The 27287-nt window shown below is 55.4% G+C and overlaps 2 protein-coding genes and 1 long non-coding RNA gene across 6 annotated transcripts; 2 read left to right on the top strand and 1 right to left on the bottom strand.

Annotated features, from left to right (window-relative positions):
• Positions 1–26133, top strand: ASB10 (ankyrin repeat and SOCS box containing 10). 4 transcript variants are annotated; one of them, XM_064640146.1, is made up of 5 exons: positions 1–448; positions 4190–4457; positions 4976–5480; positions 6748–6861; positions 7102–13152. In XM_064640146.1, exons 1-5 carry the CDS (start codon positions 16–18, stop codon positions 7285–7287), a joined length of 1506 nt encoding a protein of 501 aa, XP_064496216.1. In that variant the 5' UTR covers positions 1–15; the 3' UTR covers positions 7288–13152. The 4 variants fall into 4 exon arrangements, with proteins under 4 accessions (XP_064496216.1, XP_064496223.1, XP_064496232.1 ...); XM_064640153.1 differs by lacking the exon at positions 7102–13152 and adding an exon at positions 26054–26133 and having other exon boundaries at positions 3–448; XM_064640162.1 differs by having other exon boundaries at positions 3–448; positions 11267–13152.
• LOC135405487 (uncharacterized) lies at positions 16507–19176 on the bottom strand. Its single transcript, XR_010425830.1, has 4 exons — positions 17698–19176; positions 17433–17570; positions 16748–17139; positions 16507–16610 (listed from the first exon to the last, which is right to left on the bottom strand). It is a non-coding gene; the product is annotated as an uncharacterized LOC135405487 (long non-coding RNA).
• Positions 19512–26857, top strand: GBX1 (gastrulation brain homeobox 1). The gene is made up of 2 exons (XM_064640181.1): positions 19512–20176; positions 26054–26857. Exons 1-2 carry the CDS (start codon positions 19717–19719, stop codon positions 26575–26577), a joined length of 984 nt encoding a protein of 327 aa, XP_064496251.1. The 5' UTR covers positions 19512–19716; the 3' UTR covers positions 26578–26857.
• Positions 26858–27287: the final 430 nt, after the last annotated feature.

The raw sequence follows: 27287 nt of genomic DNA, 5'->3' as shown, positions 1-27287 counted from the left end.
GGGTGAGTCAGGCCTATGCCTGAATCCAGCTGGACGCTGGGGAGCTGGAACCCAGGAGCAACCTGCAAAGGTCAAACCCTTGGACAAAGGCTCTTTCCTGCAGCAGCTTGTTTACTGTGTGGCTCAGAGTTGTCCAGTTTGTTCCCCACGATGGACTGCACCTTCCCCCTCAGCTCTGCCACGCAGCACTTGCTGCAGCCGGATCACTGGAAGTGTCCTCCCTGTGCAAGGTCCCGGTGCCACCGCAGTGAGCACAGCCTGAGCCCCGATGGCCAGGGCTGCCAGCACGGCCGCCTGGAGCCACTGGAGTGCCGGGATCTGCTGGTCCAGAACGCGCTCTTCACTGGAGACCTGGCCACGGTGCAGAAGTACTTCACCAAGAGCGCAGCCGTCAATCTCGTCATTGAGACCAGGGGGGATGTGCTGCGCTGGACTAGCAGGAAACGTGGTGGGTGTGTGGGGCTGGGACATGGGGAACAGAAAGTGCCCAGGATGTGGCCCAGAGAAAGGGCATGGGCTCCTCAGAAAAGTGTTGAGAGGAATCCCTGGTGGTGGAACAGGTATTTGGGAAGAATGGCTTTTGGATGAGGAAGGAGGATTCCAAGGCTGTAGAACAAATGGTATCAGGCTTGTTAAAGATGGCCAGTGACAATAGGGCCCTTGGAAGGGCTGTCAGTGGGGCACATCATCAGGATTGTCTGGATAGAGACTGCTGGGATAGATGGTAAATGTGTGAGATGGAGAGAGTGCCTGAGTGAGAAGGTGTCAGAAAGCTGTTCTGTTCCATGAGATGGATTTCACAAGGGGAGCAGAAATCCAGCCTGGCAGAAAGATGGTGGAAGCAAGCTTGTCCTGAGTGACAGAAGGTAGGACCTGATCATCCTTGATGTTTCCTCCCATCTGTACATCACTGTACCTTGCCCAGGCACATCTTGTGGCTACCACGCATGCTTCCACATTCTGTGGTCCCTTTTACTTCCCTCCTCATTGATGTCATCTATGAGTTTCTCAGCAAGCAGGGCAGCTGCTGTGTTCAAGGGAGAGGTGTACTGAGCAGCCTGGACATTCCTCTGTCCTTCCTGCTGTCTGTTAGTGACATGGTACAGGCAGACTCCCAGAATTTAGGAGTGTCAGGTGTGGAGGGGTCATAACTGTCTTGCACCAGAGAAAACGGAACAGATGATGTAAAACGATCTTGCACAGAAATTGTTCTTATCACCAAGATGTGAAAAATCCAACCAAATTCATCAAGCACAGAACGAAAATGTGCTGCCAAATTTATCAGCTGAGGATGTAGAACAAAAACCAAAATAAACCTTTGTGTTACCTGAGGCTTGGCTCTGTATCTCACTGGTCTGTAGGCTCAGATTCTTAAAACTGACCCAGCCAATGACCTTAACATTAGGTTCTAGTGACCTGGTCTTTCCCAAGTCACCCTTGTTGATATTTTGAAAAGCCCAGAGGAAGTGTAAACTGTCTAGTGTCACTGATGTTAACTGATACAGCTTTCTACCTCCCTGGTGGGTGACTGGGAACCTCAAGCTTTTCTGAGATGTCTGCTTCTATCTTTGGAGAAATATAGGGTTCCATCAGGTGAGAACATCTGCCAGATGCTTCCCTCTTTTTACCCTTTCACAGGCAGCATTTTAGTTAGTGAGGGTGAATGCTGAGATAGAATGAACTGGAGACTGTCAGTATAGAACTTGCTCATTTATTTTCATTACTGAGAAGGGTAAAGTTCCCTGTCTTACACTCTGCTCTGGTCCCCTGGTAATTTTTGCTTGGTGGTCTATTGGGGTCACTTAACTTGTGTTTAGCTGCATGATCTAAGTAGTTCTATGACAAAATTAAATGGAGCACTTAGTAGCCTTCCATGCAGTTTGATGTGTTCTCTAGAACACACATTGTCAACAAAACACACAGTGAGTTAGCAATGCACACTGTTCAGTGGGCAGGGTGGGTGTGTGCAGCCCAGTGGGGCCAGAGGAAAACTCCATCTCAGGTGACATGCCAGCAGTGAGCAACCTCGAGTGGGGAGAGTGCCCAAGGATGGAAAGGGAGCACTGAAGTCATGCAGGGGCTCTCTGCAAAGCTGGATATCAAGGAAAAGAAGAAAGGAGTCTAAAGGATAATTACCTTCAATATTTCTGATCCTCGTGACTATTTCTATCTCTCCTTTGGCTTTGATTATAAGGAGCTGTCCTATGGCTTGTTTAAAAACCTGACTAGTGCCAAGAGCTCAGGTGGAACTGGGAAGTGGGTGTGCAGTGCTGGAGATGTGCATGGAGCAGAGGGGTGGGCGAAGGCAAGGAGTTATGCATGGAACAGAAGGGTGGGTGAGGGTGTGGAGATGTGCACAGAGCAGAGGACTGCTGTTGTGGTCTGGGCAGCACTGGATGACAGCAGACTGGCTGAGCATGAGACAACTTCCCTCTCTGCTGTCTTAGTGATGTCCTGTCCCCATTTCTACCCTTCAGGTCCCCCTGCCCTGCTTGGGGCTTTCCCTTCACGGTGGGGCACTGCAGAGGTACTGCTGTGTGAGCAGAGAGCCTTTATCGGCCTCTTGGCCTGTGTTTGGTCACAAGGTTTCCCAGAATAGATTAGCTGAGACCTGAGCTGTGCCCAACCAGTGCCAAAGAGGGGTGTGACATGTCCCCCCTCCCTGCAGAGCACCCTGGGCAGGCAGGCAGCCCCTCGGCCAGAACACAGGGTGCTGGTGGGGCTGTGCCCACAGGCTCGGAGCCTGGCTGGGGTGCACCAGCAGGTCCTGCCCTGGTCTCTGAGAAGGGTCAGGGTGCTTGTCATGGGCAGCATCACAGGCAGAGGAGATGAGAGCCGGGAGCCCATCCGCACGCAGCAGGTAGCTGGCCCTGCCCAGGTGTACTGGGAGGCCCTGTTGACTGGGGATCAGGAGATTGTGGCCGAGATCCTCAGCAACCCTCAGAACAACCTGAGCCCCAGTGCTGTGTTTGACACCAGTGACCTGGAAGAGTGGAAGAACTACCGGTTCAACCCCCGTGGGCTGAGTATGTGGGGGCAGTGGGGCTCAGCCTCTGGCATGAGCTGTGGGACATTGCTGTTGTTGGAATTGTGTGTTACAGGAGCTGCTTGGGTTATGGAGGAGTGCAAAGGGAAGTGAGAGCACGGGGATGTGGTCAGGTTCTCCTGTGCATCTTGTGAAAGTGTGCATGTGTGTCTGAAGCACGGGGTGCACCCAGGAAACCTGGCCCCTCTCACAGGAGTTGTGTAAGGGCTTGGGAACTGCTTGGGTTCCCCACGGGGCAAAGGGGAGTCAATCTCTGTGACTAGCCCTGCAGCCAAGCTCTGTGTGCCTGTGCTCTGTGTGTGTGCTGGGCTGCTGGGTCCTGTTGTTGTGCTGGACAAAGGATGGTCACAGCCCTGTGTTAGGTCCTCCAGATGGTTCAGCTTAAACCTGGACCTGGGAAACACAGTTGACCACATGCTGCTTCTGTGAGAAGGAGCTGAGAGGATGTAGCGCTGAACATGCTGTGCAGTTTGGGCCATATCCTCCAGCCCAGCCTGGGTGGGCAGCCAGAAGTCTGGGTTAAGGAGCCCTTTTCCTGTAGCATCTGCAGGCTGTTTTCCAGCTCAGCAATGGTTCCAGTTGGGTCAACATCTTTGAGAGCGGATCCATTTCAGCCCCTTGCTGTCCCGGGCCCTAGATGTCCATCTCTGCTGAATCTTGCTGTCTGCACCCTCATCAGGGCTCAGCTGAATCTTCTGTGTGCATGGCAGCTGGCTCTGACACCTCTCTGTTTTACTGCCTGGTTCCTTGTGTTTGTGATGCTTCATGCATGGTGCTCATCCCAGCCACCTCACTGCCTTCAGCCCCAACGGTGCCCCAGGCCCTTCTTCCACCGTGCTTCTGACAACAGAAACCCCATGTGCCCACCTGGGCTGCAGGTGAGGAGTACACTGCCTGGGAACAGCCTCTGCCCTGGGCTCCTGCTCCCTGGAGCTCCGTGTCAGCAGGGCTGTGCAGCCTGAGAGCCTTCCACAGATCTCTGCCTTCGGCTGGTCACTCCAAATACAGGGGCCTTGCAGGGAAGGGACTTTGAGGAGAAACCCAAGTCTCTTAGGGGGGACATACATCAGGTACCCTGTGGGAAAGGGCAGGTCTTTGTGTACTGTGGCTGGATGTGGCTCCCTGACCTCTCTTTCCTTGCAGGACTGTGGTCTCTGAGCTATGAGCAGGAGCTCACCACACCCCTGCACATCACGGCCAGCCAGGGCTACACCGACTGCCTGCGGCTCCTGCTGCTCCGGGGCGCTGCCGTCGACTTTGCCCCGGGGGGCAAGACGGCCCTGCACGAGGCTTGTGCAGCCGCCAGCACCGACTGCGTGCGCCTGCTGCTGGGCTCCGGAGCCGACCCCGAGGCTGTCTCCGAGGATGGCTACAGGCCCCTGCACCTCCGCAAGAGCCCGGACTCCATTGAGTGAGTTCTGCCCCGGGGGCACAGCTGGCCCTCCTCCCCCTCGAGTCTCATCCCACGTAGGAGGGGCCCCTCCTCATCCCTGCTGGTGGGTGCAGCTGAATGAGACGGCCTTGGTGCCTGTTCCTGGGCCAGGATCACCTCTGAGGTCATACAGGTGACTGCAAGCTCAAGTCCTTAGCTGACACAGCTGAGCCAGGTGCTGCTCTCTGGCCGTCCACCGAGAGCCGATGATCACATTGTGTGACTCAGGGCATTCCCATACAGATCCAGTGGGCAGATGAGCAGGTGCCAAGTGGGACAACACTTTAAGACTTCTGTGCAGGAGTTAGCTTGGATTAGGCAACAGTATCTCTGCTCACCAGTCATCATGGCTTAAAACTGCTGCTCCAGGGCATGAGGAGCAGGGATTTTTCACTCTTGGGACAAGTGAAAGTTGTGGAATGGTACAGGTGTGGGGGCTGGGAGGTAGGATGGGAGATGGAGATGAGTAGGTCATCAAGTCACCTTGGCCCACGCAGGTGTGTCCGGCTGCTGCTGCAGCATGGTGCCAGTGCCAACAGTCGGACAGAGGAGGAGGATGACACAGCCCTGCATGTGGCAGCACGGCACGGCCTGGCAGAGCACGTCCAGCTGCTTCTGCGCCATGGGGCAGAGCTGGAGGCAAAGAATGAGGAGGGACAAACACCACTGAACGCTGCCTGTGCTCAGCACCATGAGCCCCATGACATGGACCGCTACTACCGGGTGTGCCAGCTGCTGGTGGAGAGTGGTGCCAGCATCAACGCTGCCGATCGGGACAGGCAGCACCCGCTTCACCTGGCCTGCAAGAATGCTAACGCTCAAATCACAGAGCTACTGCTGGCCTGGGGTGCAAACGTCAATGTCATGAACTACGGCGGCAACACTGCCCTGCACAATATCCTGCAAATAGCTGCTTACAAACTGCAGCATCGCCCGGAGCTCGTGGTGCGAGCCCTGCTCAACCACGGCGCTGTCCGCATCTGGCCGGGCTCCCTCCTCAAGGTGCGAGACTGGTGGGAGGGGAAGGCTGTGGACATCAGGGCCCCAGTGTGAGCGAGGGTCACAGCAGGGTTCCTTCCATCACAGCCTGCTTGCTGTCCTGCTTGCTCTGCCCAGGGACTGGGGAGACAGAACTGTCATTTCTGGTATGGGAATCCCTGATGACTTCTCCTGTAGGACTCTCCTGCTTCTGTCTGCTAAACTGTGTGGACGGTACTCACCCGGTTTCCATAATCACTTGCTCTGGAAAGTGTTGGCCCTTTTCCTCTGGAGGTATTTCCTCTCAGGGGCACACCCTCCAGCTCCTGCTCTCTCTGGGAGACACCAGCAGATAAAGGGTTAATTTCCTGTCTTAATTCCTGAGCAGTGCAATAATTACCCAGCCCGGAGATCAGCAGATTGCTCTCCCCTTTGGGAAAATACAGGAAAATCAACAATTAACACTAATTAATCTCCTATTAACGCCAGATAATGAGGATCACTGGTACAGCCAGAATAGACTCTGACAGCTACTGCTGGCCAGGGCCGTGGGGAGCGGGAGCCCAGAGCTGGGGGATCTGTCTCTGTTCGACTGCGCCTGGGTGGGCTGTGCTCAAAGGCTGCACTGCTGTGAGGTACACAGAGTCAGTGTGTCACCTGTACCTGCATGGACATGGGACACACCAGAGACACATTGTACAAGTAAGTGTGATGTCTTCTGTGGCTCTGTGCAGCCTCTGGCATGGGCACAACACTGCTTAGGACATGGGGACGGGATGTCTCTGCAGCCCTGTGCCAAACAGGCACAATCCTGTATTCCTGAGACCCAAGTGCAGCCCTCAACAGAGGCACAGAGTACCATGGTCTGGCTGCTCATAAAACAGGTGTCAGTCCCTGACTCAGAATGGCTCATGCTTCAACCACCAAAACATGAGGAAAGGAGCCTGGTGTACAGCAGAGCATTGGTGCTTACAAGCTAATTGCAGCAGTGAGGCCGACTGAGATCATCATCCTAGTGGTGTGCACTGGTCTCTGTGTCTGAGGAGAGGCTGTGGGGACCCAGTTGTGCTGAAAGCAGCTGTGCTGTGCATGTTGGGTGATGGCTCAGTCACCCTCTTCACAGGAGGGACGCTCTGGAGCTTCGTGCCTGCTTTGCTCTCCTGGGTTGGCACGAGGGAAGGATGCGAGTTCCCCAGATTTACCACATCTGGGTTTGAGCAGCATTCTAGGAGGTGACAGTGGGGCCTGCAGGACCTTACCTGATGGTGTTCACCTGCTCTCTCCCTGGCAGGTGCTGCGGTACTGCCACACCTGCCCACGCGTCATCGAGGCCCTGGTGAACAGCTACACCCACGTGCGCGTCTCCGAGGACTGGGTGGAAGCAGTTCCGCTGGAGGTCGTACAGGTGAGGGAACAAGAGCCTGCTGTTGGCTGGAGAACACATGTCCAGGATCTGGAGATGGGGACGCAGGGTCAACTGGGGCTGGTGCGGGTGGGCAGGAAATTGCAGGACACAGGGATGGCACTGTTGGGGACAGGGAGGATGCACAGCAGTGAGTAAGGCAAATGGGTGTCTGGTTCTACCTCTGCTACCAAGATGATATCTTCAGTTTTTTCTGCCTGTGGTCCTCTCTTCCCTCTGTAGAAATACCCACTTTTCTACCAGTCTCTCTTCTCCCTGGAGCACAGACCTCGTTCCTTGCAGCACCTGGCTCGCTGCACCCTCAGGACCCTCCTGGAGGGCCGGCTGCTTCTGGTCCTGTCCCAGCTGCACCTGCCAAGTGCCCTGCACCAGTTCCTGCTGCTCGGCTTCGAGGATGTTCTCTACTAAGGGCTGTGATTCCAGTCTCGCTGTGCTTTTCTGCGAAGATGTTCCATCCCCACTGATGCAATCCAGCTATCCCAGCTATCCCTTTCCCCTCACCCCCTCCTGCCAGGCCACATCAACCCTCTGTGCCACGCCTGTCACTGTGTCCCAGTCAGTCTTGTGCTCTGCCTCATGCACCTGTTTTGGAGCATTCTGTTTGTCTATATTACTCAGGACAGACTCCAGAATAAGAAAATGAGGATATGGGGATTAGGGCATTTTGTGGGACTAGGAGCAAGTGCACCACATGGATCATAGGCTTAGTTGTAGGATATAAGTCTCCCTATCCCAAATCTAAAAACTCTAACCTTTACCAGGCAGCTCTGGTGCCTTGGGCAGTTGTTGGGATCCTGTCTTTAGTCAAGTTGTTTACAATCTGTACCCAAAGGTACAGTTGTACCCACCTGGGTACAACTTCTGCCTTGCCTTGAAGACTGTCCTGACAGAGCTCACGCATGTGCTGTGCCACAGGTGGTGTCATGTGCACTTTTGGACCTGTGAACCTGCTTGTCAGAGGGAAATGTGTGGTGGGTGTGGAGCTGCGGGTCCCAAACAACCCCTTTTCATGGAGGTACTTTGTCTGGGTTACCTGGTTTAGCAGCTTGGGTCAGGACAGCAGTGCTTGTGCAGCACTGAGGACCCAACTGCAGGGTGAGGAGGAACGTTCCCTGAGAACTCTGGTCTCCTGGGCACAGAGCAGCCACCCCTGAGCACCGTATGGGACCGTGTGCTGCTGCCTGGGTTGCACCATACTCCAGACAAGGTAAAGGGACACAGTTGTAAAGAAAGCAAAGTACCAGCTACTCTTTAAAGATCTGCTGAGAGTGAACTCCATTTCTGCTTCTGCCTCAAGGAGTACCTGAACTGCTGTGGCTGGCACAGGTACCCAGAGCAGCACTGAGGGTCCCTCCTCTCACTGCACTTGTCCTGCAAGGCCTCTGTTTGTGGCCACGTCAGTGCCAGGACACTGGAATGTACAGCTCTGAGGGTGAAGGGGTTTGACAGACCCAATGCTGGTGTCTGTTCCTGCCTCTGTGGGGACATGGGGTGTAGCTCTGTGCCCCCAGTTATTGTCATCTTACACAGCCAAGGCCCTACTGCTCTGAGGTGGTGAGCCCAAAATCCCTCCACGAAGTTCATCATGCCATTCCTGATGCACCACAGCAGGAATGCTAACAGGATACAAGAGGGATGTGTCTACATGGTACAAGCACACAAAAGGTGTTGGGAAAGCAGTTGTGGCTGCCTGTGTGTAGGTACTACTGCAGTAGTATATCTCAAAAAGGTTTAACGATGTGTTTTATGGCATCCAGGGGCAGAGAGGTAAGGTGTTGGCTCGATGTGACAAACCATGATGGGATGAAGTAAGCAGGGGAGCCAAAGCTTTTAAAATACTGTGATAATGGTCCACCCTCTCACCACAGACCAGTAAGTGCATTTCCCTCAAACCAGTGCAGGAACCCAGCCTGAAGTCACCTCCTTCCTCTGGCTGAGCTGGCTTGTCTGCTCAGGTGATTTGTTTATAGGATCAGGTCCAGTGGTCTTGTTCCCAAAGTCTAATCAGCACTTTAGAGAGTTCATTTTTAGCCAGATGATGTCTGTGGCTGGACAAGGAGCAGAAAAAGGAGGGCCTGTTCCTTTTGGTGGCAGCAGAGTCTGGAATTGCCTTAGCCTGACCCAGTGTCCCAGTCTGAAGGCAGAATGCAGAGCAGCACATGTGGCAGGTGTACAGTCCTTCTCTCCAGCACTGTCCCTACGCCTGTGATCAGTAAAGCATGCTCAGGCACTAAAATAATATCACCTTAAGGAGAGGGAAAGGTTGAATTTAATGGTTTGCTTTATTTTGTAGTTGTTAACTTGCAGCTGTTAAGCTTACAGGCATTCCTGGGGTCTGGCTGGCTGCTTTTGCCAGTCCTGAGGCTGCTCTGCACTGGGTGATGAGGACAGCTCCAGTGGGAAGAGGAGAACCCGCAGGGTTTGGTTTCTGCACACACGAGGGCACAGGGAGCTCCTGCACAAGCAGGCTGGTCAGCTCCTGGCACATCCCAGTCCTCCTTGGATGAAGGTGTTACGGCCCAGATGGGCACCTGCTGCATGAAGGACCCGTGTGAGGCTGCAGGTGCATTTCCAGGGCTCTTCTCAGAGCCACTGGGTTTGCAGGCAGGGTGTCCCAGTGTGCGTGGGAGGGCTGAGGTCAGAGGGCTGAGAGAGGGACAAGCCATCCCTGGGCACAGTCTTCATAGACTGAATTTTGTCTGTGTTCCCACTGAAACCGAAAGGGTGTGAGTTCACTGTTTGTGGTACCACGGGATAACTTCAAGGAATGTGAGGCTGGTAGGAAAAGGGGAGAACCTTTTATAGAGGGACCAGGATTACTGGGGGAAAAAAAACCAAACCAATTCCTATCAACCCACCAGAAAAGCTTTAGCACTTTTTTCAAGCTGAAACAAGCAGAAAGGTTTGAGCTAAGAGCGGACTAAGAGCAAATGCTCCAAGTTTAACTCAGTTATGCTAATTTATTAGCAATTGATTTTCAAAAACATTTACAAGAAGAGACTTAAAAAGGTTTAATGGCCCAGAGCACATTCTGGCAATTTAACAGGCTTTGCTATTTTCTCAGGTGTCAGAATGGGAAATTCCTAATGCAGCATTGGGTGTAGTTGCTCGGACAGTTTTGCCAGGGAAGTGTAACCATCCTGAGTGGGAAGGTTGTGGCCTCCACTGAGGACAGCGAGCATGAGGCATTGTTAGCACAGGGGTGTGTGGTTCTGGTGTGTTTTTACCAGCTGCTGCAGGCACAGGAAGCTGCTGGATTTGCTGGGAATGTGTCTTAGACACAGGCTACTGCTCCTGCTTGAGCATCCAGCTGGGTTTGTCATGGCAAGAGGCACTCTCAGGACTGCTGGAAAGGTGCAAGTCCATCACTACATTCTCAGTGCAACCATCTGAGGGGTAAAACATCATCCCAGTTCTAGATAGAAGTTTCAATCCCAGCCCAGCTGCAGCCCCTGGATCCTGCTCTGACCCCCCCTGTGGAGCCAAAGCACTGCCCATCCCTGGTACCCTCTTCTGGGAGATCACCAGAATCAGCACCTCCCTGCAGCTTCCCAGCCTCGAGCACCTGCTTGACTCTTACTTGATCTTTCCTGTTCCTTGGGAGAGTGGCAGGCCATAACAGGAGCAGACTAGTAAACCATAGTGGTATTTACAGAAGGACAACAGACAAAGCAAGTAGAGAAAAGCTCTTCCCCAGCATGTGCGTCCCCACCCTACACTTGTAATCTACATTGTAGTTACTTTTGAGTCAAAAAGGCGGCTTTGTATTTATTGGTTGTGGAGAGATTTGGTTTTTCTGCCATAAATTTGAACGGTCACTTTTTGGACCTGTGTATGTTTGAGCATTCTGATGTCCTTGTGGCAAGGAGAGCTGAATTGCACATTGTGTTGATCACCTACTTTTATTTATCTTTCTGCTGTTACCGTTGTGTTTCATTTGATGCCCTTTAACTCTTGTTTTCCAAGAATATATGGGTACCTATTGTCTGTTCCTCTTCATCATATTATTCAGAACTATACAGATCCCTGCCCCTTCTGTCCTTCCTCAGGCTGGAATTCTATTCAGCTGTGCTGTTCCTGTGTGGAAGCTGTCACCCAGCCCCTACTACACCCACAGGCTTTCCCTGGGCTGTTACTGGTCCCAGTGCATCCTTTGGAGATGGAGGGAGGACAGCTGTGCACAGCACTCAAAAGGGGGTTTGGCTGTGATTGTCTAAGGGTTGTTCTGTTGTGGATGTGAGATCCACACGAATGCTCAGGAACCTTGGATTTGTATTTGACATCACTTGACCATTTGCACAGCCCCAGAGGAGGCCTGGGCAGCGCTGCCCTGAATTCAGTGTTGTCTGTGCTCAGGTGGCACGTCACAACCTTTAATGTTTTTCAGACTCATTACTGTCGGGGATGCTGTCCTTGAGTTAAAGTGAAGCCCCATTCTTCTTTCCTGTATGTTGCACCTTATACTTGGAGGCACAAATCAGCCTGTTCATGTACCTGGTGTTTCCAGCAACCAAGATCAGGTTGTCTTGAGTAAGTGCCACATATTACTTTTACCATCCCAACAATTCATTTTTATCCACTCCAGTAATTTTATCAGCAACTGTTCTTTATTTCTCAGTGATTGCTAACAACTTGTAATGTTGATATGCAGAGAATAGAGCTAGAAATACACCTGTCAAATGGCTGTGTAGGATAAGTCTTCTCAGTCACCCAGTTCTTTTGGATCTCTTAATGCTGAGCCCACTGTCTGCAGCATACAGCTAATTTTTCACATTAGAATGTCCTGCAGAACTAAGTCAAATGACTTACAGGAATCTAAGCATACTCTGTCTCTCATTAGCTGTATCAAACTTCTAGGCTTACAAAAAAGTTACATAAAATCATTTGAAAGTACCTTTTTTGAATTAGGTTAAATTGGATTCTAGCTTTGGCTAATTTACCCAGGACATCCTTTGGTTGCTTGTCTGTGATTGGCTAGAGATGTATGTTGAACTAACTGGTCTGTAGTTTCCTGGATATCCATGTGAACACTTAAATACTGACAAGACATCGGATTTTTTCCCCCCAGTAATCTTAAGTTCCCCAGTGTGCCATGATTTGTTATAAAGAAAAAAATAAATGGTTTAGTGAATTCATTAGCCAGTTAAATACTCTTGGATGTAAGCTCTTCTCCTGCACATTATAAAAATTGTTACTTACACAGTTTAGCATCTTCCTTAATTACTGATGGAATAGAAAGTATTTCATTACCACTGTAAAATATGAATATTACACATTGTTGTTTCAAATGCAGAGCAGAAATATTCACTGAGTTCTTGGTTTTCGTTATGCAGAATGTGTGTGGGACACAGTCACCTGGGGCTGGGGCCCAGCACCTGCAGGTCTCTGCCCTCTCTGCTGCTGGGGCAGCCTGCTTCGGGGTTGAGGTGTCAGAAAGTCTGAGAAGTTGGAGAGGTTCAGAGGAGCACCGTGGGGGGGTGGTGGGCTGCAGTGACTCCTTGGCAGCAGGAGCTGCAGAGGGGTTGGGGTTGGGCACACCATGGTTGCTCCTTGGAGTCCTGTGTGCAACTGTGGGCTCCTGTTCTCCAGTGCCAGGTTCACAGGGTGGGAGGGGCTAGGATCCCACTCCCATGGAGAACTGAGGGACCCTCCATCACCTCCTGCCACCTGCTGCTGGACCCTGCTGTGCCTTGCCAAACCTCCCTGCAGCGTCCATTCAGCACTGCCAGGCTTTCCGAGTGGCACTTGGAGGTAAAATTAGACCCAGTGGCTGGAAATTGGAGCTGGGCAAACACAGAAATTAGAATTAGAAATGAAACACATTTTTAATAGCAAGTGCAATTAATCTTCTAGTTAATTGCATCTTAGAACAGCTTGTCATGGTGGATGTAGATTTCTCATCTCTAGTTTTTTTAAAAATCACTGTATGCTTTGCCCTAGCCCAGAGCAGGGTTCATCCTGCACGGTGGTCAGCCCAGTCCCAAGGAGATCAGACTGATTAATTACAGATCTCTGAACCACAGTCTTGTCGTTCCTCTGCACTGTGCTGTCACTGCCAGGACTGTGTTCGGCCCAGGATAATGAGCCCCAGTTTCCCTTCCCAACGCTGCTCACTCCATTGACACCTCATCGACACCTCTGACTTCCCCTTAGTTTCCTTCATTTGGCCCCACTGGTTTGTACTGGTTCTGTCAGCTTTGAGCTCTGAATCTGCTGCCTGTACTGCTTTCTGAGAAAGACATTCTGGAATAAATGGTGATGCTGCATTTATAATGTTGCTTAAATATTTGCTCTTACTCCATTTCTCTCACGAGCTTTAGCTTTGAGACCTCAGTTGTTTGGCAGTGGTGTTTCACCCTGTGGGATGGGCGGTGGTTGGGGGTTCCAAAGGACCTCAGGGCTGGATGTGACACTCAAAGGCAAACCCCATCCTCTCCCCAGCACACGAGCACCTCAGGGGCTGCCCCATGACCCTGGCTGTGATCCCCCCTGGGGAGGCCCCAAGTGCTCTGGCTCAGGGCAGTAGGAACCTCAGTGTTCATCGCAGGCTGTGACCCCTGACAGCAACACTGCCCCTCTGATCAGCCCTGTGCAGAGCTCTGCTGGGCTCACACTGGGGGCTTGCTTGGCCCAACAGCAGCTCTCCCAGTGCCGAGGGCTTCTGGTCCTTCCCCCTTGGGAGCGTGACTCCAAATGCTTCCTCCGCTTCTTTTTCCATCCAGAGGTGCTGCAGCAGATGCTGACGGCCCTGAGGTGAGCACGGGGACATGTTCTGCAGGTGAATCCCGGGGAGCAGACCCCTTTGGCACAAGGGTGCTCTCTGGGTTGTCCGTCCTTGCCCCCTGCAGCCGCTTGCTGTGAGTGAGTGGTTCAGGTCGCTTAAGGAATTACCAGCAAAGGTGTCAGCAAAAGCAACTTTAGTGTAAATCAGCAAAAGCAGGTTTGATATAACTTTGCAGTGAGAGCAGAGGACATCAAAATGGTCAGAAGACAAGGAAATGCCCAACAAAAAGTGCCTCAAGGACCTGAAGCTGGAGAAACTTGAGTGGTGACAAAATAGCAATATCTAAATACAGAAAAATTACCCGAGCACCTCTCCTACGAGGAAAGGCTGAAGGAGCTGGAACTCTTCAGCCTGGAGAAGAGAAAGCTCCAGGGGATCTCATCAGTGTGGATAAGTGCCTGAAGGGAGGGCACAAAGACAATAGAGCCAGGTTGTTTCCAGTGGTGCCAGGGACTGGACCATGTTCCCAGCTGAAGACAGCACTAGTCATGTGCCAGCCTGTATTGTGGATGGTGCTGCATAACCCCTTTTGCTCTGAGCCCAGCATCCTGCACTCTGAAAATATCAGGTTTGCTCATAGGCTCTTTAGTTCTGTCAGAGCTATGAGACATGTCCATATAGTGACCTGCAGATGATGGATATCTTCTGAACTAAAGGATCCAGAGCACTCTGCTCAAGTAATTACTGGGGCAGAGCAGTGCACTAGGAGAGAGCTGCTTCCAGGCTAAAAGTGCAAGAGGTACCAGTCTGGTGCCTTAGCAGCCCCATAAATTATCTGAAGAGTTTGGCTAATATCGCTTTCCCAGAGCAGGATCCAAACCCAGGACGGAGGGAGGGCTTGGCTCTCCTAAGCAGAATAATCCTTAAAGAGATATGTCAAAGGATCCTGCTTTGCCCAAGACTACAGGAACAAAAATTTCTCCTCTGAGATCTTGTCAACAGCAAACCCATCCACCTGGGACTGCTCTTGCTGCTGCTAATGAAGATCCTGGGTTCTTACTGCTCCAGCTATGGCTCTGCCAGGTCTGCTTCTGAAATACGTTCCCCAGGTGTGAGTGCAGGTTTCCATAGCCACTGCAGATGACTGTGACAGGTTTTGCTGTCGGAAGCTGAAGATGGAAGCACATGGGGCAGCTCTGCAGTCAGGGAAAGCCTGTGGGACCATGTTTGCAGAGGCCACCTGGGGCCTCCTGGGTGCTCCTTGCCTGTGAGCTCTTGCCCACCCCAGGCTGTGTGTGGCTGCAGGGTCTGATGGACCATGTCATGGGCACATCCAATAGCAGAGTCTGTGCCTGGCAGGAGCCCAGCTTCACTCAAACAGCACCATGGCCATAGCCAGACTAATCTCTAGATTTCCCGTACTTTGAGTAAATAATTTTGCAACGTTACGCTTGCTTTTAATATGTTTAGCAGCTATATTGCAGGAATGCCTCGAGGCTGTGACTAGATTTAGTCCTGTTGTGCTAGATTCCATGCAGAGATCGTAAGTGGAGCAGGTAGAGGCATAAAGTTAAGGCTGCATAGCAGTTTCCATTAGGAAGACCTGCTTTCATTTGCCAGTCAGTCATTACACTTTAACTGTAGCAGTTGTGGTTGCCATGCTCTGTGTCTGTCTCAGAACTTTTCCCATTACAGATACAGCAAAAATTAATTGGCCTCTACCTGGCCAACAGCCGGTGCTCCAGGAATACACTCTAGACTCCTCACCTCAGAGAGGAGAGCTGGCCCAGATGGTTCTTTTTCTGCCCAGTAGCCTAGGATCAACTTTTCCCAAATTACCAGCCTCTGAGAATCCCCCTTTTGTGTTCCAAGCAAGGACATTTTTAGAGGCTGATGGTTTTCTCCTAAGAAGCCTCTGCCTATGCTGAGCAGATTGCAGTTAGGGCAGATCCACTGCGCTAGCCAGACAGGTCATGCACGGTCTTCAGCACAGACACTGTGTCCCAAGTGTCAAGTGTTGAGCAGGACACTTTCCAGTCTTGCCTACTGACTCCTGAAAAACAGGCAAATGGACTCATCCATGATCATGTGTCTGCAGCAAGGAACGGCAAAGAGGAGGAGGAGGAAAAAGCTTCAGCAGTTCTAATGCAGAAACCAGAGAAGAGGGATTGAAAGCAAAGGCAGACTGAGGACAGAGGCAGTGGCATGATGGAGGATGAGATAGGCCAGGCTGGTCTGTGATTGCTGAAGGCACTGCTGGTAGAGACTGGACTTGAATTTGGATCCCAGCCTGGTGAGACTCAGAACCAGGCTGAGGCTGGAAACACAAGGCATGACCCAGCAACCTCAAAACAGAAGGAGAGAGTAGGTGTGCCCCTGAGACTCTTTCTTAGCCAAATGTCTGATAATGTACCCAGTGAGGTCCTGAGAGGTCTCTGTCAACAGCTGAGAGTGCAATGAGACCAGGGGCTTTACAATTGCACACACAATTAATATTTCTGCTGTACCTGGCATGTTGGACGGTGTATATTAAGGCACATTAAGGGAATGCACTGGCTCTTTGCAAGGGAGGGATGGAGCCTGATAAACCAGAAGTGAGGGACTTCCTGCAGGGAAGGTTTGTGGAGAGAGAGAGATGTCCAGGGAGCAAACTGAGCAGTGGAGGTCTGAGCCTCAAGTGGAAGCTATGGAAACTGCATTTCACTAGACAGCAAGAAGCTATGGAAGATTAGACAGAAGTTACAGAAACTGGGAAAACCTGTGGAGGTCCAAAGAGTAACAGAGTTATCATGTGCAACCTGGACCCTCACTCTGAGTTGGCTCACCCTGCAAGGATGATGAGTGTGGGAGCCCTGTCCCGTTCCATGTACACCTTGGAATACAGCAGCACAATCTTTGCTCTATTTTGCAACTTTTTAATTTTTTCTGCAGTCCTTCAACCTTTCCTTATCTGAATCTTGGCTTCATGATTTGGCATATGAGATTCTTTCGTTCTTTACTACAAAGTCTGAAGAGACAAAGTAAACCAGAGTGGAGTAAGCTGTTGGACCCTGAGTACATTCACCCCTCATGGGGGTTCAGCCCTCTGGAATGAGGGCTTACTCAAATGGTGCATCTGTCTGTCACCAGATCTGCTCTGCTCACCTTCCTCAGGTCCTGTGGACTTCACCCTGTGGACTTCAAGCCCTTGCTCCCTGGCTTCCCACCCCTCTGGAAGCAGTCTTTCCTTGCTGCTCCCAGCATGGAACAGAGATTGAATGTTTGAAGGGAGACAGGGGCTGCAGGTAATGCAAGTGTATGATGAGGTAAGCAGAAGCTGTCTTGGAGACACAAGTAGGGACTTACTGGGTGCCAGATATTGATGTGTAGAAGTCAGTATGGAGCTTGTGCTCCAGGCTTCAGGCAGGACCTGCTGCTGTCGGCACAGGCCACCATCCTCCCTTGTGGGAGACACGTCACCCCAGCTCATTCAGCTTCCCAGCAAGGTCACAGAGTAGAGCAGTTTCCTGTTGCTCTCAAACATCTTGCTAACCTATCTGAGGGTGTGAGGTGTGGGTTGAAGGTTACGTAGGAAAGGTTCATTGAACAAATGATCAAATTTCCATTGCTCAGGAGTCAGGAAGCTGTTTGCATTGCCTGGATTTGGGCCTCTTCAGGCGCAGTCATGAGATCCAGTAACGCAGGCTATTCTTTCCATTTCTTCATGGTGTAGTGATAGCAGGGAATGGACCCAAACTGTGTGCATGAAGATGACTCCAACCCAAAGGTCCCTTTCCCACAAACATGCCAGGAGAGCTGGGCCAAGGACAGACAGAATATGGATGCTGACCTGCAGACCTGGACCATGTCCTTTGTATCACAACTGATCCCTATGGTGGGATCCATCCAAATGCTCCTCACTGCCAGCTTCCTTCCCAGCCTGGAATCTGGGCCCTCATCCTGGACTAGGGACTGACTGGTTGATGACCTGCAAACACAGGCATCTCTCTCTCCCTTAGTGATCCAAGGGTGGGAGATATTTGCATCAGTGGTGACAGGGATACAGTGGACCTCAATTTTAGGATTCAGTATTTGAGTTTGGATGATTATTTTACCATTGGCTTTTCCACACTTGTTTCCCTGGCTGGGGGCAGGGCAGTTCTCGCTGCAGAGGGATATTTCCTTGGGACTGCAAGGATGTGCCACAGAGAAAGGCACAAAAGACAGGAAAGAAAAAGGAGGCTCTGTGATGTCATAGCTGGACCCTGGGGAGTCAGACTGTGCCTGTTTAGTGGAGGAAGGCTGAGTACCCGGTATACCCACTTTGCCTAACTTACACACTCCACACAGGATCCAAGTGTCCAGCTCCATGGCTGGGCTTTCATGTCCCACACAAAACATGTGCTTCAAGGCTGCAGCAAAGTGGTGTTCCAGATCTCCTCAGGGACAGAGCAGAAGGTGATGGTTTAGAAATCCATGTGTTCATACAGATAGTAATGCCACCAGGGAGCCTGGGTAGCTAAGCAGCCAGAGGTACTGCATCCCTGGTCAAAGAGGGAGCGCAGGCAGGAAAACACAGGGGGCCTGAAAAGAGGAATACCCTAGGTGAGAGATGGAGGTCTGGCGTGTCACTGTGCCACTGAAAATACAGAGTGAGCACAGACACGACTTCAGCTGTGGCATTTCTCAGCGTCCAAGTGCTTTACGTAGCAATCCCGACGCTTTTCTGAAGCAGGGCTTTAGTTTGCCTGATGCTCAGCATATTGCAGGCCCCGTGAGCAGCTCCCTGTAGACAGGAGCACAACCTAAATGTTGAGCTGGGGGGAGAAGTCCTCTGCTTTAGCGTGAAGACTCCCCACAAGGGGCAGGCGATGTTCCCCGAACACACAGAGCGTAGCGGAGCCGCAGAGCTCTCGCCGCAGCTCAGGAGCTTTCAGCTCACACGGGTCTCGCTTGCTCTGCAGACGGAGCGATGCACACCAGGGCCACCGGCCGCCACCCGGGGGACGCGTGTGGCACTCGGAGTGCGGGGGGTCGAGCCCCGGGCTCTGTGCTGCTCAGCGGGGGCCGGGGGAGTGCCAGGGCCGGGACATCCGACCCCGCGCCGCCGGGGCTCCGCGCCGCATGCCCGCTCCCGCCCGCCGTGCCGAGCACCGGGACCACCCCGCGGGGCGCGGCGCCGGGGCCTCTGGGGAGCAACAAGGGGGGACGGGGGGCCCCTTTTCGGATTTCAGCCCTCTCCGTTCCCACCACGGCCCGAGTGCGTCTGCGGGCGGTCCCGCGGTCTCCCCTGGCCCCGCGGCGCCCGAGCCCGCCGGTCTCACGGAGATCCCGCTCCGAGCCCACAGAGACTCTTGGCCCGGGAAAGGGGCAGTCCGGGCCCTGGCCGGGGCGGGCCCCGCGGGTCTGCGGGGCGGTCTGCGGGCACGGCACGGCACGGCCGCAGCGCGACGGGGCCAGTACCTGGCCAGGGCCAGTCCGTCGGGGCCCTGGAGCCCGCCCATCGCCGCCGTCCCCGGACCGCTCCCTTCGGGCTCGGCCGCCGAGAGCGCTGGCCCGGCCCGGGCCGATTGCGGGGCCGGTTCGCCCCGTCCGTGATCCCGGGTAGGGCTGTGCCGAGCGGCGCGGCCCCGTCCCGTCCCCACAAAAGCACCCTTGTGCTGGCCCCGTAATTGCTAATCATCAATCACCATTAATAACAGCTGATGAGGCGGGAGGGGGAGGTGCCTTCCCAGGGGCCGGCCGCGCCGGGGGAGCGGGGCGCTTTGCCCCGGCGGAGCGGGCGCTGAAGGAGGAACTCGACCGTGATGTGCGGAAGATGGATGAGAGCAGAGGGCGACACCCCCGCCCGCCTCCCCTCCCTCCTCCCCCTCCCCTCGCCGGCCCGGCCCGGCCCCCCCGCGGCGGGGCGGGCGGGCGGCTCCGAGCGCGCCTCACTCCGCCGCGCCGAGACAGCGAGCGGGCGGACGGGCGGCAGCTCTCGCTGGGCGCCGGAGCCCACCGGAGGCGGCGGGCGCGGGCCGGGGCCGCGGCGGCGGCGGGGCCCGGGGGCGGCGGCGGGATCGCGGCGAGTTGGCGGCGGCCCGAGCTCGCCGGAAAGTTGGTGCCGGTTGAGCCGGCGGCGCCCGCTCGCCATGCAGAGACCCGGCGGCCAGGGGACCGCCTTCTCCATCGATTCGCTCATCGGGACGCCGCCGCCGCGCTCCGGGCACCTGCTCTACACCGGGTACCCCATGTTCATGCCGTACCGGCCGCTGGTGCTGCCGCAGGCGCTGTCCCACGCCCCGCTGCAGTCGGGGCTGCCGCCGCTGGCCCCGCTCGCCTCCTTCGCCGGCCGCCTCACCAACACCTTCTGCGCCAGCCTGGGCCAGGCCGTGCCCTCCATGGTGGCGCTCACCACCGCCCTGCCCAGCTTCTCCGAGCCCCCCGACGGCTTCTACCCGCCCCAGGAGCTGCCCCCGCCGCGCGCCACCCCCGACGCCGGCTGCCGGCGAGGCGCCGAGGGCCTGGAGGCGGAGGAGCTGCCCCCGGGCCGCGACAAGGGGCCGCCCGAGCCGCCGCTGCACTTTCCGGACCCCTTCCCCGGCCTGGCAGGTAAGAGTGGCGCGGGCCCGCCCCGCCCGGCGGAGAGCGGCCGGCCCGCCTCTCCCGGACCCCCGCAGCCCCGGGAGGACCCTGACCGGTCTCTCCCCGCCGCGCCGGCGGCTCCTGGGGATGGCGGCCCCGCAGAGCCCGAGCTCGCCAGGACGGGAGCCACGGAGCCGCGGGCGCTGGGGGCCGGGGCGCAGCGGGCAGGACGGCGGGGTCGCTACGGCCTCGGCGGCTGGACCTGCCCGCGGCTGCGCTCCCTGTCCGTCCCGTCGGGCCGAGACGGGAGGACAGGGACAGTTCCCTGCCGTCCGGGGCCGGCTCCGCAGCGCCCGCAGCTTTTGCGGACTCCACTCGCCTCGGCCGGGCCGTGGCGCAGGAGTGGGGGGAGCGCGGCCGGTCGGAGGGGCTGCCACGGCGTGCCATGGGCCGCCCGGCAGCACCAGAGCGGAGCGGCCCGGAGCCGCGGCCGGGCCGGCGGCGCGGAGCTCTCCGAGGTCCTGGCACCCGGCCCGGGCGAGCGAGGCGGAAGGCGACGGGGCGCGGCGCGGCCCGGCCCGCAGGGCGGCCCGCAGCCCTCCCCGCCCGTCCCGATCTTCATCCCGGTCCCCGTTCGGGACCCGGTCCCGCTCGGCCCGGCGCGAGGCTGCCCCTTGTCCCCAGCACGATGCCGCGTTCGGGGCCGGTGCCTCCCGGCGTCGCCGTGTTGCGGCTACCGGCGCTCCGAGTGCCCTCCGAGCCCGCCCCGCGGGGGCGGTGGCGGGGCAGGTCCCGCGCCGAGGCGGTCCCCGCAGCCGCGCTCCCTTCCGTCCCGGCCGCCGTGCCCGCTGCTCTGCCCGCTGCTCTGCCCGCTGCCGTGCCCGCTGCTCTGCCCGCTGCCGTGCCCGCTGCCGTGCCCGCTGCCGTGCCCGCTGCTCTGCCCGCTGCTCTGCCCGCTGCTCTGCCCGCCGCGCGCCCCGTCGGCACCGGCTCAGCCCGACGTCGCGGGCAGGCGGCAGCGCTGCTCCCGGGACTCCCCGCTGCAGCTGGGGGCAGCTCCCATCGGGGTCCTCACCTTTGTGCGCTGCGGCCGCTCCCCGAGTGCGCCTCCACCGGCCTCGGGGACTTGTTGCTCCGTATTTCTCAGACGGGTCCAGCGCTCGGTTCTTCCCCCTCGGCTCCTGCAGCGTGGGGCGTGAGGGGTCCCTGCGGCGAGACCCAGACAAGCCAACTGCTGCTTCTCTGGCGTGGCCTGTCCTGACCCCTCCTGAGATCCACCTTTGTCTCACAGGCTTCTTGGCATGGTTGCATGCTGCAAAGTCTCTGCTGCTTCTCGCACTGCTCGGCTGCTTGTTCTCCATCCTCTTTTTAGTCTCTCCTGGATAAGCTCAGGTATCTCCCTTGCCCTGCCTGGTTCCTCCCTCAGAAGAGCATTTTCCTCGCTCAGGTATCCCTTGAACCTCACCCCTCACTTAGGACAATGGCGGCATTCTGCCTCCCCATTGCCTTTGTGGGTTATTAGGGCATTGGTGCACATCTGGTGCTCCCCAGCCTCCATGCTGCGTTAAAAACCCAATGCGATCTCATTTTTATTGTGAAAGTCTCCTCGAGGGCAGCGCTGCCCTGGCCAAAACCACCTGTCCATACGACTTCATCTTCCCAGTCTGTGGGCAGATGAACTGCATTGTGCTTGGTCTCCCTCCGTGGCTCCTCCGTAGCCGAGCCCAACATGTTCCCTCCCCCCAAGAGACTCAGACAAACTGTCCCAGAGAGTGACCACTTCCGAATCCAAGAAATTCTACCTCTAAGACTTCTCTGGTTGCAACTGGCTCATATGGAAAGGAAGATGTCTTATTACCAGCTCATTCCCTGCTGCCTCTGAGCACTGTGCTTGCTCCGGAGCCATGAAGGATGCTTGTCTTTCTGCATAGGCATGTACCCACGTGGACCCAACTCTGTGAGCTGCTCTGCCCAGATCCAAGAGGATTTGTCTGGCCAAATGTGGCCACCTTCTCCTATACTTAATATTTCTCCTGACTGTACCAGAGATGGACAGTAGGGTCTGTTTTACTAACCATCTCAGATTGCTGTGGGCTTTTTCCAATATTAGGGAAGAGAAAGATGATTTGTGTCAAAAGGAGTCATCAAAAACCATCTATAATGCAGTTTGTGCTCACATCCTGTCTGTGGCCCTGGCCAAAAGCAATTGTCCAGGCAAGAGCAAGAGAGCACAATCTGTGCAATGCTCAATTCTAAAATGACACTTTCCTCATATCCAACCATCTGCATCAGGGGCTTCTTGAGACAGTTGTTGTTTCTGTATATTTAGTAAACTTCGACCAATTTGTTTTCTGTGACTTTATTTAATTTCCCCTGGAGTCCACCAGAAAGGAATGATAACCCTGGCATCAGCCACATCCCAAGCCAAGGTGTTCCAGAGATCTCTTATCTGTAGAAGAACCACGTAAAGAATAAATGCCTCCTTTTGTCTGTTTTACTGACATCAACTGACTTATAACCACACTTATACTTCTGTCCCCGGGCTCTGTTAGTATCTCCATTGCAGGTTTCTATGAACACAAGATCAGTTGCTTGCCAGATCAACCAAAGAGGTCAATGCCCTATTTTAGGACCTCTCTCTGCGTCCTCTAGGTTTCAAACTCGCCTCCAGTTGTTGCCACCCTTCTTGAGTGGGTAGAGACATGTAGGGAAACCGGTGGTGAGAAGCAGCAAAGCTTGGAGTCTGGTTTGTTACTACAGCTGCAACAAAGAGCATGACCCCTGGGATAAGGGTACTCAACACCCAGCTCTCCACAGCTCTCCTGAGAGTAGGTTTGTTCCTGAGCTGTGCAGGTCTCCTCTGAGATCTAGGCTGTGGTCTGAGACCCTCTCTTGGGTTGATGTAGTGACTGCACATTCAGTCGGGGGCAGGAGGAGTTTCTGTTGTTTCCTTGCATGCTTACCAACACGAGGCTCTTCTGGCTGTCACAACACCAATTCCTGATCCAGGTTTCCCTGATCCTGTTTGAATAGCTCTGTCTCCTGCAACACCCAACTCTTCTCACCGTGCTTTCCACATCCATAATCACAGCACCACAGAATGTTTTGGGTTGGCAGGGGCCTTTAAAGACCATGGGCAGGGAAATCTTCAACTAGATCAGGTTACTCAGAGCCCTGTCTGACCTGACCTCGAACGTTGCAGGGGATGTGGCATCCACCACTTGTCTGGGCAACCTGAGCCAGTGTTTCACCACACTCACTGTGAAATATTTCTTCTTTATATCTCATCTAAATCAACCCTCTTTGAGTTCAAAACCGTCAAACCCCTTGTCCTATTGCAACAGGACCTGTTAAAAGCCTCTCTGTGTCTTTTGTCCCCTTTAAGTACAGAAAGGCTGCAATAACGTCTCCCTGGAGCCTTCTCTTCTCCAGAGAGAACAACCCCTGTCAGCCTGTCCTCATAGCAGAGGTGCTCCAGCTCAGAGCATTTTTGTGACCTCCCTCAGGCCCTCTTCAATGTCTTTCCTAGGATCAATGAACAGCTGGGACTTTGTGAAGAGCAAACCAGAGGGTCAGCTCTATTCTTCATCTACTGCTTCTCGTTGATTTTTCATGATGCTTTGCTTCATGACAATTTCATTTCCTGTTCAAAGGCCTTGGAAGTCTCAGTGTACACCCCCTACACTATGTGTGGGATCCTCTGTCTCCGTTTCTTCCTCGCTGGGGACACAGTAGGTGACTAACAAACCAATATACCAATTTTCTTTGTGAAAACATCTGGTTTAGATTCTGTCGTCAAATAGTTCCAACTTCCTTACTGCAAACCCAGCCCTTTTATAAAACACAAATGTGAGAGTGCTAGAGACTGTTCAAAATTTGGGGTCCAGTTAAGAAGAGAGTATCCAGACATAGCACCTGTTTTACAAATTGTCATGTTGCAGTGGTAGCTCAGTCTTCTTCCAGTCTCCTGGGCACAGCCTGGGCTGACAGGAGCAACCTGCCTCATCAGCACTGTTTGCTGGTGTGGCTGCTGGGATGCCATCCTCCATCCCTGGGGAATTGCACTGCCAGGGCAGGACCTATGAGAGCTCTTGGGGAAGACAATGATTTCCTCATAAGAGCTCTCTTACTTTGTCAGGCCCCATGCTCCACAGGGTGGAGGTGGTACACAGAAGTGAAAGCTCTCCTTCTCTTCAGCAAAGTGCTTGCAGCCAAAATGCTCCTTGCCACCTGCTCCTAATCCTCAGCCTGGCCAGCACAGATTCTCTGGGTCCGTATCCACTATGCATATAGGAGGTGTCTTCATCCCCATCCCCAACCCTCAGGAAGAAAGAGGTCACTGTTCTTCTGCAGCAGGACAGAGATCAAGTTGTTCTTCCCACTATACAAAGCAGTAGGAGCAGGCAGATGAATCCAGATCTCCAAAACTGGCCACCTGCTCTCAGGAAGCCACAGACTTGCTGCAGGACTGACAAGGGAAATGGGGGCTCTCACACCGTCACCAGACTCCCAGCACTGTCTTCAGGGCTCAAATAATCTCTTGCAGTAGCTGTTTGTGTATTTGAACCCCGCCCTGTCAGGCTTCTGAGGTCTGTTCTGCCTTTCCCACTGAGATGAGGTGAGGTGGCCAGAGATCCAGTGGCCTGGGTTGCATGTGCCAGTACCTGGACACTGCTTAGAAGTTTGAAGAGCTGCTGCTTCTTCTTCTGCATGTTGGCTTATATTGAGTGGGAGTGCTTCAGGACTGGCTCCTTCCGGCAGTGATTCATGCTCTTGGGTCAGACTTGAAGAATTTTCTCGTCTCCTCTAGTCTCAACATGACAGAAAAGCTTCCTCACCTGTTTGTGCATAGCTGTGGGTCCTCCCTTCATGACCCCTGGCTGTGACTGGGGACATCTTCTCACTTTGTTTGAGCCCTTCTACCATGGAAGTGACCACCTTCCAGACCTCTTTCCTCCCCCATCTCCCACCATGTCCTCCCTTGCTCCATGGCTGTTTAATCATTCAGTCAGCAGTTTGGGACAGAAGAAGCTTGCGAGGAGAACATTCATACCCTTGTACTTTATCAATATCCTCACAGCATAGGAGAGGTGTCCGCAGTGGTCTAAGCACTGCGTCCTGTCCAGTGGCCTGGGATGAGGTGCTGTCTCTTGTGTGATGTTGGCAGGCTCTGTCCTGCCCCTCTGCACATTGCTGGGGGAAGCTGAGCCCTGAGCATCAGCTTTCTCAGCCCATTGTTCCCTGGCTGCACAGAGAGCCACTGGTGGGTCCTGGGATTAAGGAGGGAGAGCCAGCAGTGGGACACCCCACGTCCTGTAGAGTAAGGAAGTTTGTTGGCTCTGGATACTCTGGACAGTCTTTTAGCTTCTCTTGGCTGGCTTCTTGCTGAACAGAATCAATGGTCTGGTGCAGTGAGAAGGGACAGGGAGGGCTGACCTGAGGGGTAAGGTTCTTTCCAATGTGGAGGTCCAGACAAGCCCTTGAAGGGTTGTGACGTGCTCTGCTGGACCAAGACCGTTGTGCTGCTACGGCTGGGCTGTGGGATGGGGATGGGGCAGCTGCTGGGGAGGTCAGACCCCAGCGTGCCCGCCGGGTCTGTGGGTGCTGCCCCTCGGAGCCGAGCAGGCTGCGGGGAGCAGGGCATTGGGGTTCTGGACTGGAGTGGCTGGCGCTGCCCGCGGCAGAGCCCGGTGCGGGGCTGCTGCTGGGGCTGGGACCGTCGCTTCGACCTCCCCGGGGCTGCGGGACGCGGTGATGGAGGGGTCCGGGGCTGCGGGAGCAGCTGCAGCCGCCCGCCGAGGGAGCGGGAGGAGGCCTCCCCCGCGGCTGCGGGGGCTCCGGGCGCGGAGGGACGGGGCGGGGCGGGGGCCGAGCCGGCGGGCGCTGACGCTGTGTGCCCCGCAGACGGAAAGGCGTACAGCTCGGACGAGGAGAAGCTGGAGGTGAAGTCGGCGGCGACGCCGTGCAGCGAGCGGGAGGAGGAGAGCTCGGCGGGAGAGAGCGAGGAGGAGCCCTTCCTGGACGGGGCGGCCGCCAGTACCGCACTGGGCGCTAAGGGCAAGGGCAAAGGCGGCCCCGCCGCCGAGCAGCCCCCGCCGGGCTCCGGGGCCGGGAAGAGCCGCCGGCGCCGCACGGCCTTCACCAGCGAGCAGCTGCTGGAGCTGGAGAAGGAGTTCCATTGCAAGAAGTACCTGAGCCTGACGGAACGCTCGCAGATCGCGCACGCCCTGAAGCTGAGCGAGGTGCAGGTGAAGATCTGGTTCCAAAACCGCCGCGCCAAGTGGAAACGCATCAAGGCCGGCAACGTCAGCAACCGCTCGGGAGAGCCCGTCCGCAACCCCAAGATCGTGGTGCCCATCCCGGTGCACGTCAACCGCTTCGCCGTGCGCAGCCAGCACCAGCAGATCGAGCAGGGCGCCCGGCCTTGAGCCCGGCGGGGCTCCCGGACCCCGGGGCGGGCGCCGGGGGGCCTGGGCGCCCGCTCCCACTCCTCTGTACATGTCCCTTATTTATTCCGTGTAAACTCTGTACATACGGCAGCGTGTCCGTCTGTCCGTGCCGTGGGGAGTGCGGTTGCCCTGCCGCCGGGCCCCCCGCCCGCCGCGCCGGGCTGAGCCAGGCCGGGCTGGGCCGAGCCGGGCCGGGGCCGCGCTGCCTTGGGCGCCCGCCCATGTATAGCTGTGATTTCAATAAATTATTTTCTATGGAGCGAGGCCACGTTCTTCCTCGCTGCAGGATGCGGGCCCGCGGCCCCGGCCCCACGGGGTCGGAGAAGGGAGGCGGAGAAGGGAGAGGGACGGGAACAGGGACAGGGACGGGCGACATGGGCAGGGAAAGGAACAGGGGCAGGGGCAGGAACACGGGCAGCGGGCCGACCCCGAGGGGCGGCCGCGGAGGCCTGGGAGGGCGGCCGGCGAGGGCGGGAAGCTCCGGGGCTCACCGGTCCCTCGGCCAGCGGCGGTACCGGGGCCCGCGGAGCCGGCGGCTCTGAGGGGAGCAGCGGTGGCCTTGAGGGCTTTATCGCACCCAGTGCAGTGCCAGTACCGAGACACAGGAGGGGGAAGGGGAGAGGAAGGGCCGGAAAGCGCCCGGGAGCATCTCTAGGTCCGCCTTCCCGCCGGTGGGGCCGCGGCCGGGG

Source organism: Pseudopipra pipra, chromosome 1 (genome assembly GCF_036250125.1).
Source record: "Pseudopipra pipra isolate bDixPip1 chromosome 1, bDixPip1.hap1, whole genome shotgun sequence".
NCBI classification, from domain to species: Eukaryota; Metazoa; Chordata; class Aves; order Passeriformes; family Pipridae; genus Pseudopipra; species Pseudopipra pipra.
Note: the sequence above shows the minus strand (reverse complement) of the source record. Positions and strands in the feature narration are given on the sequence as shown.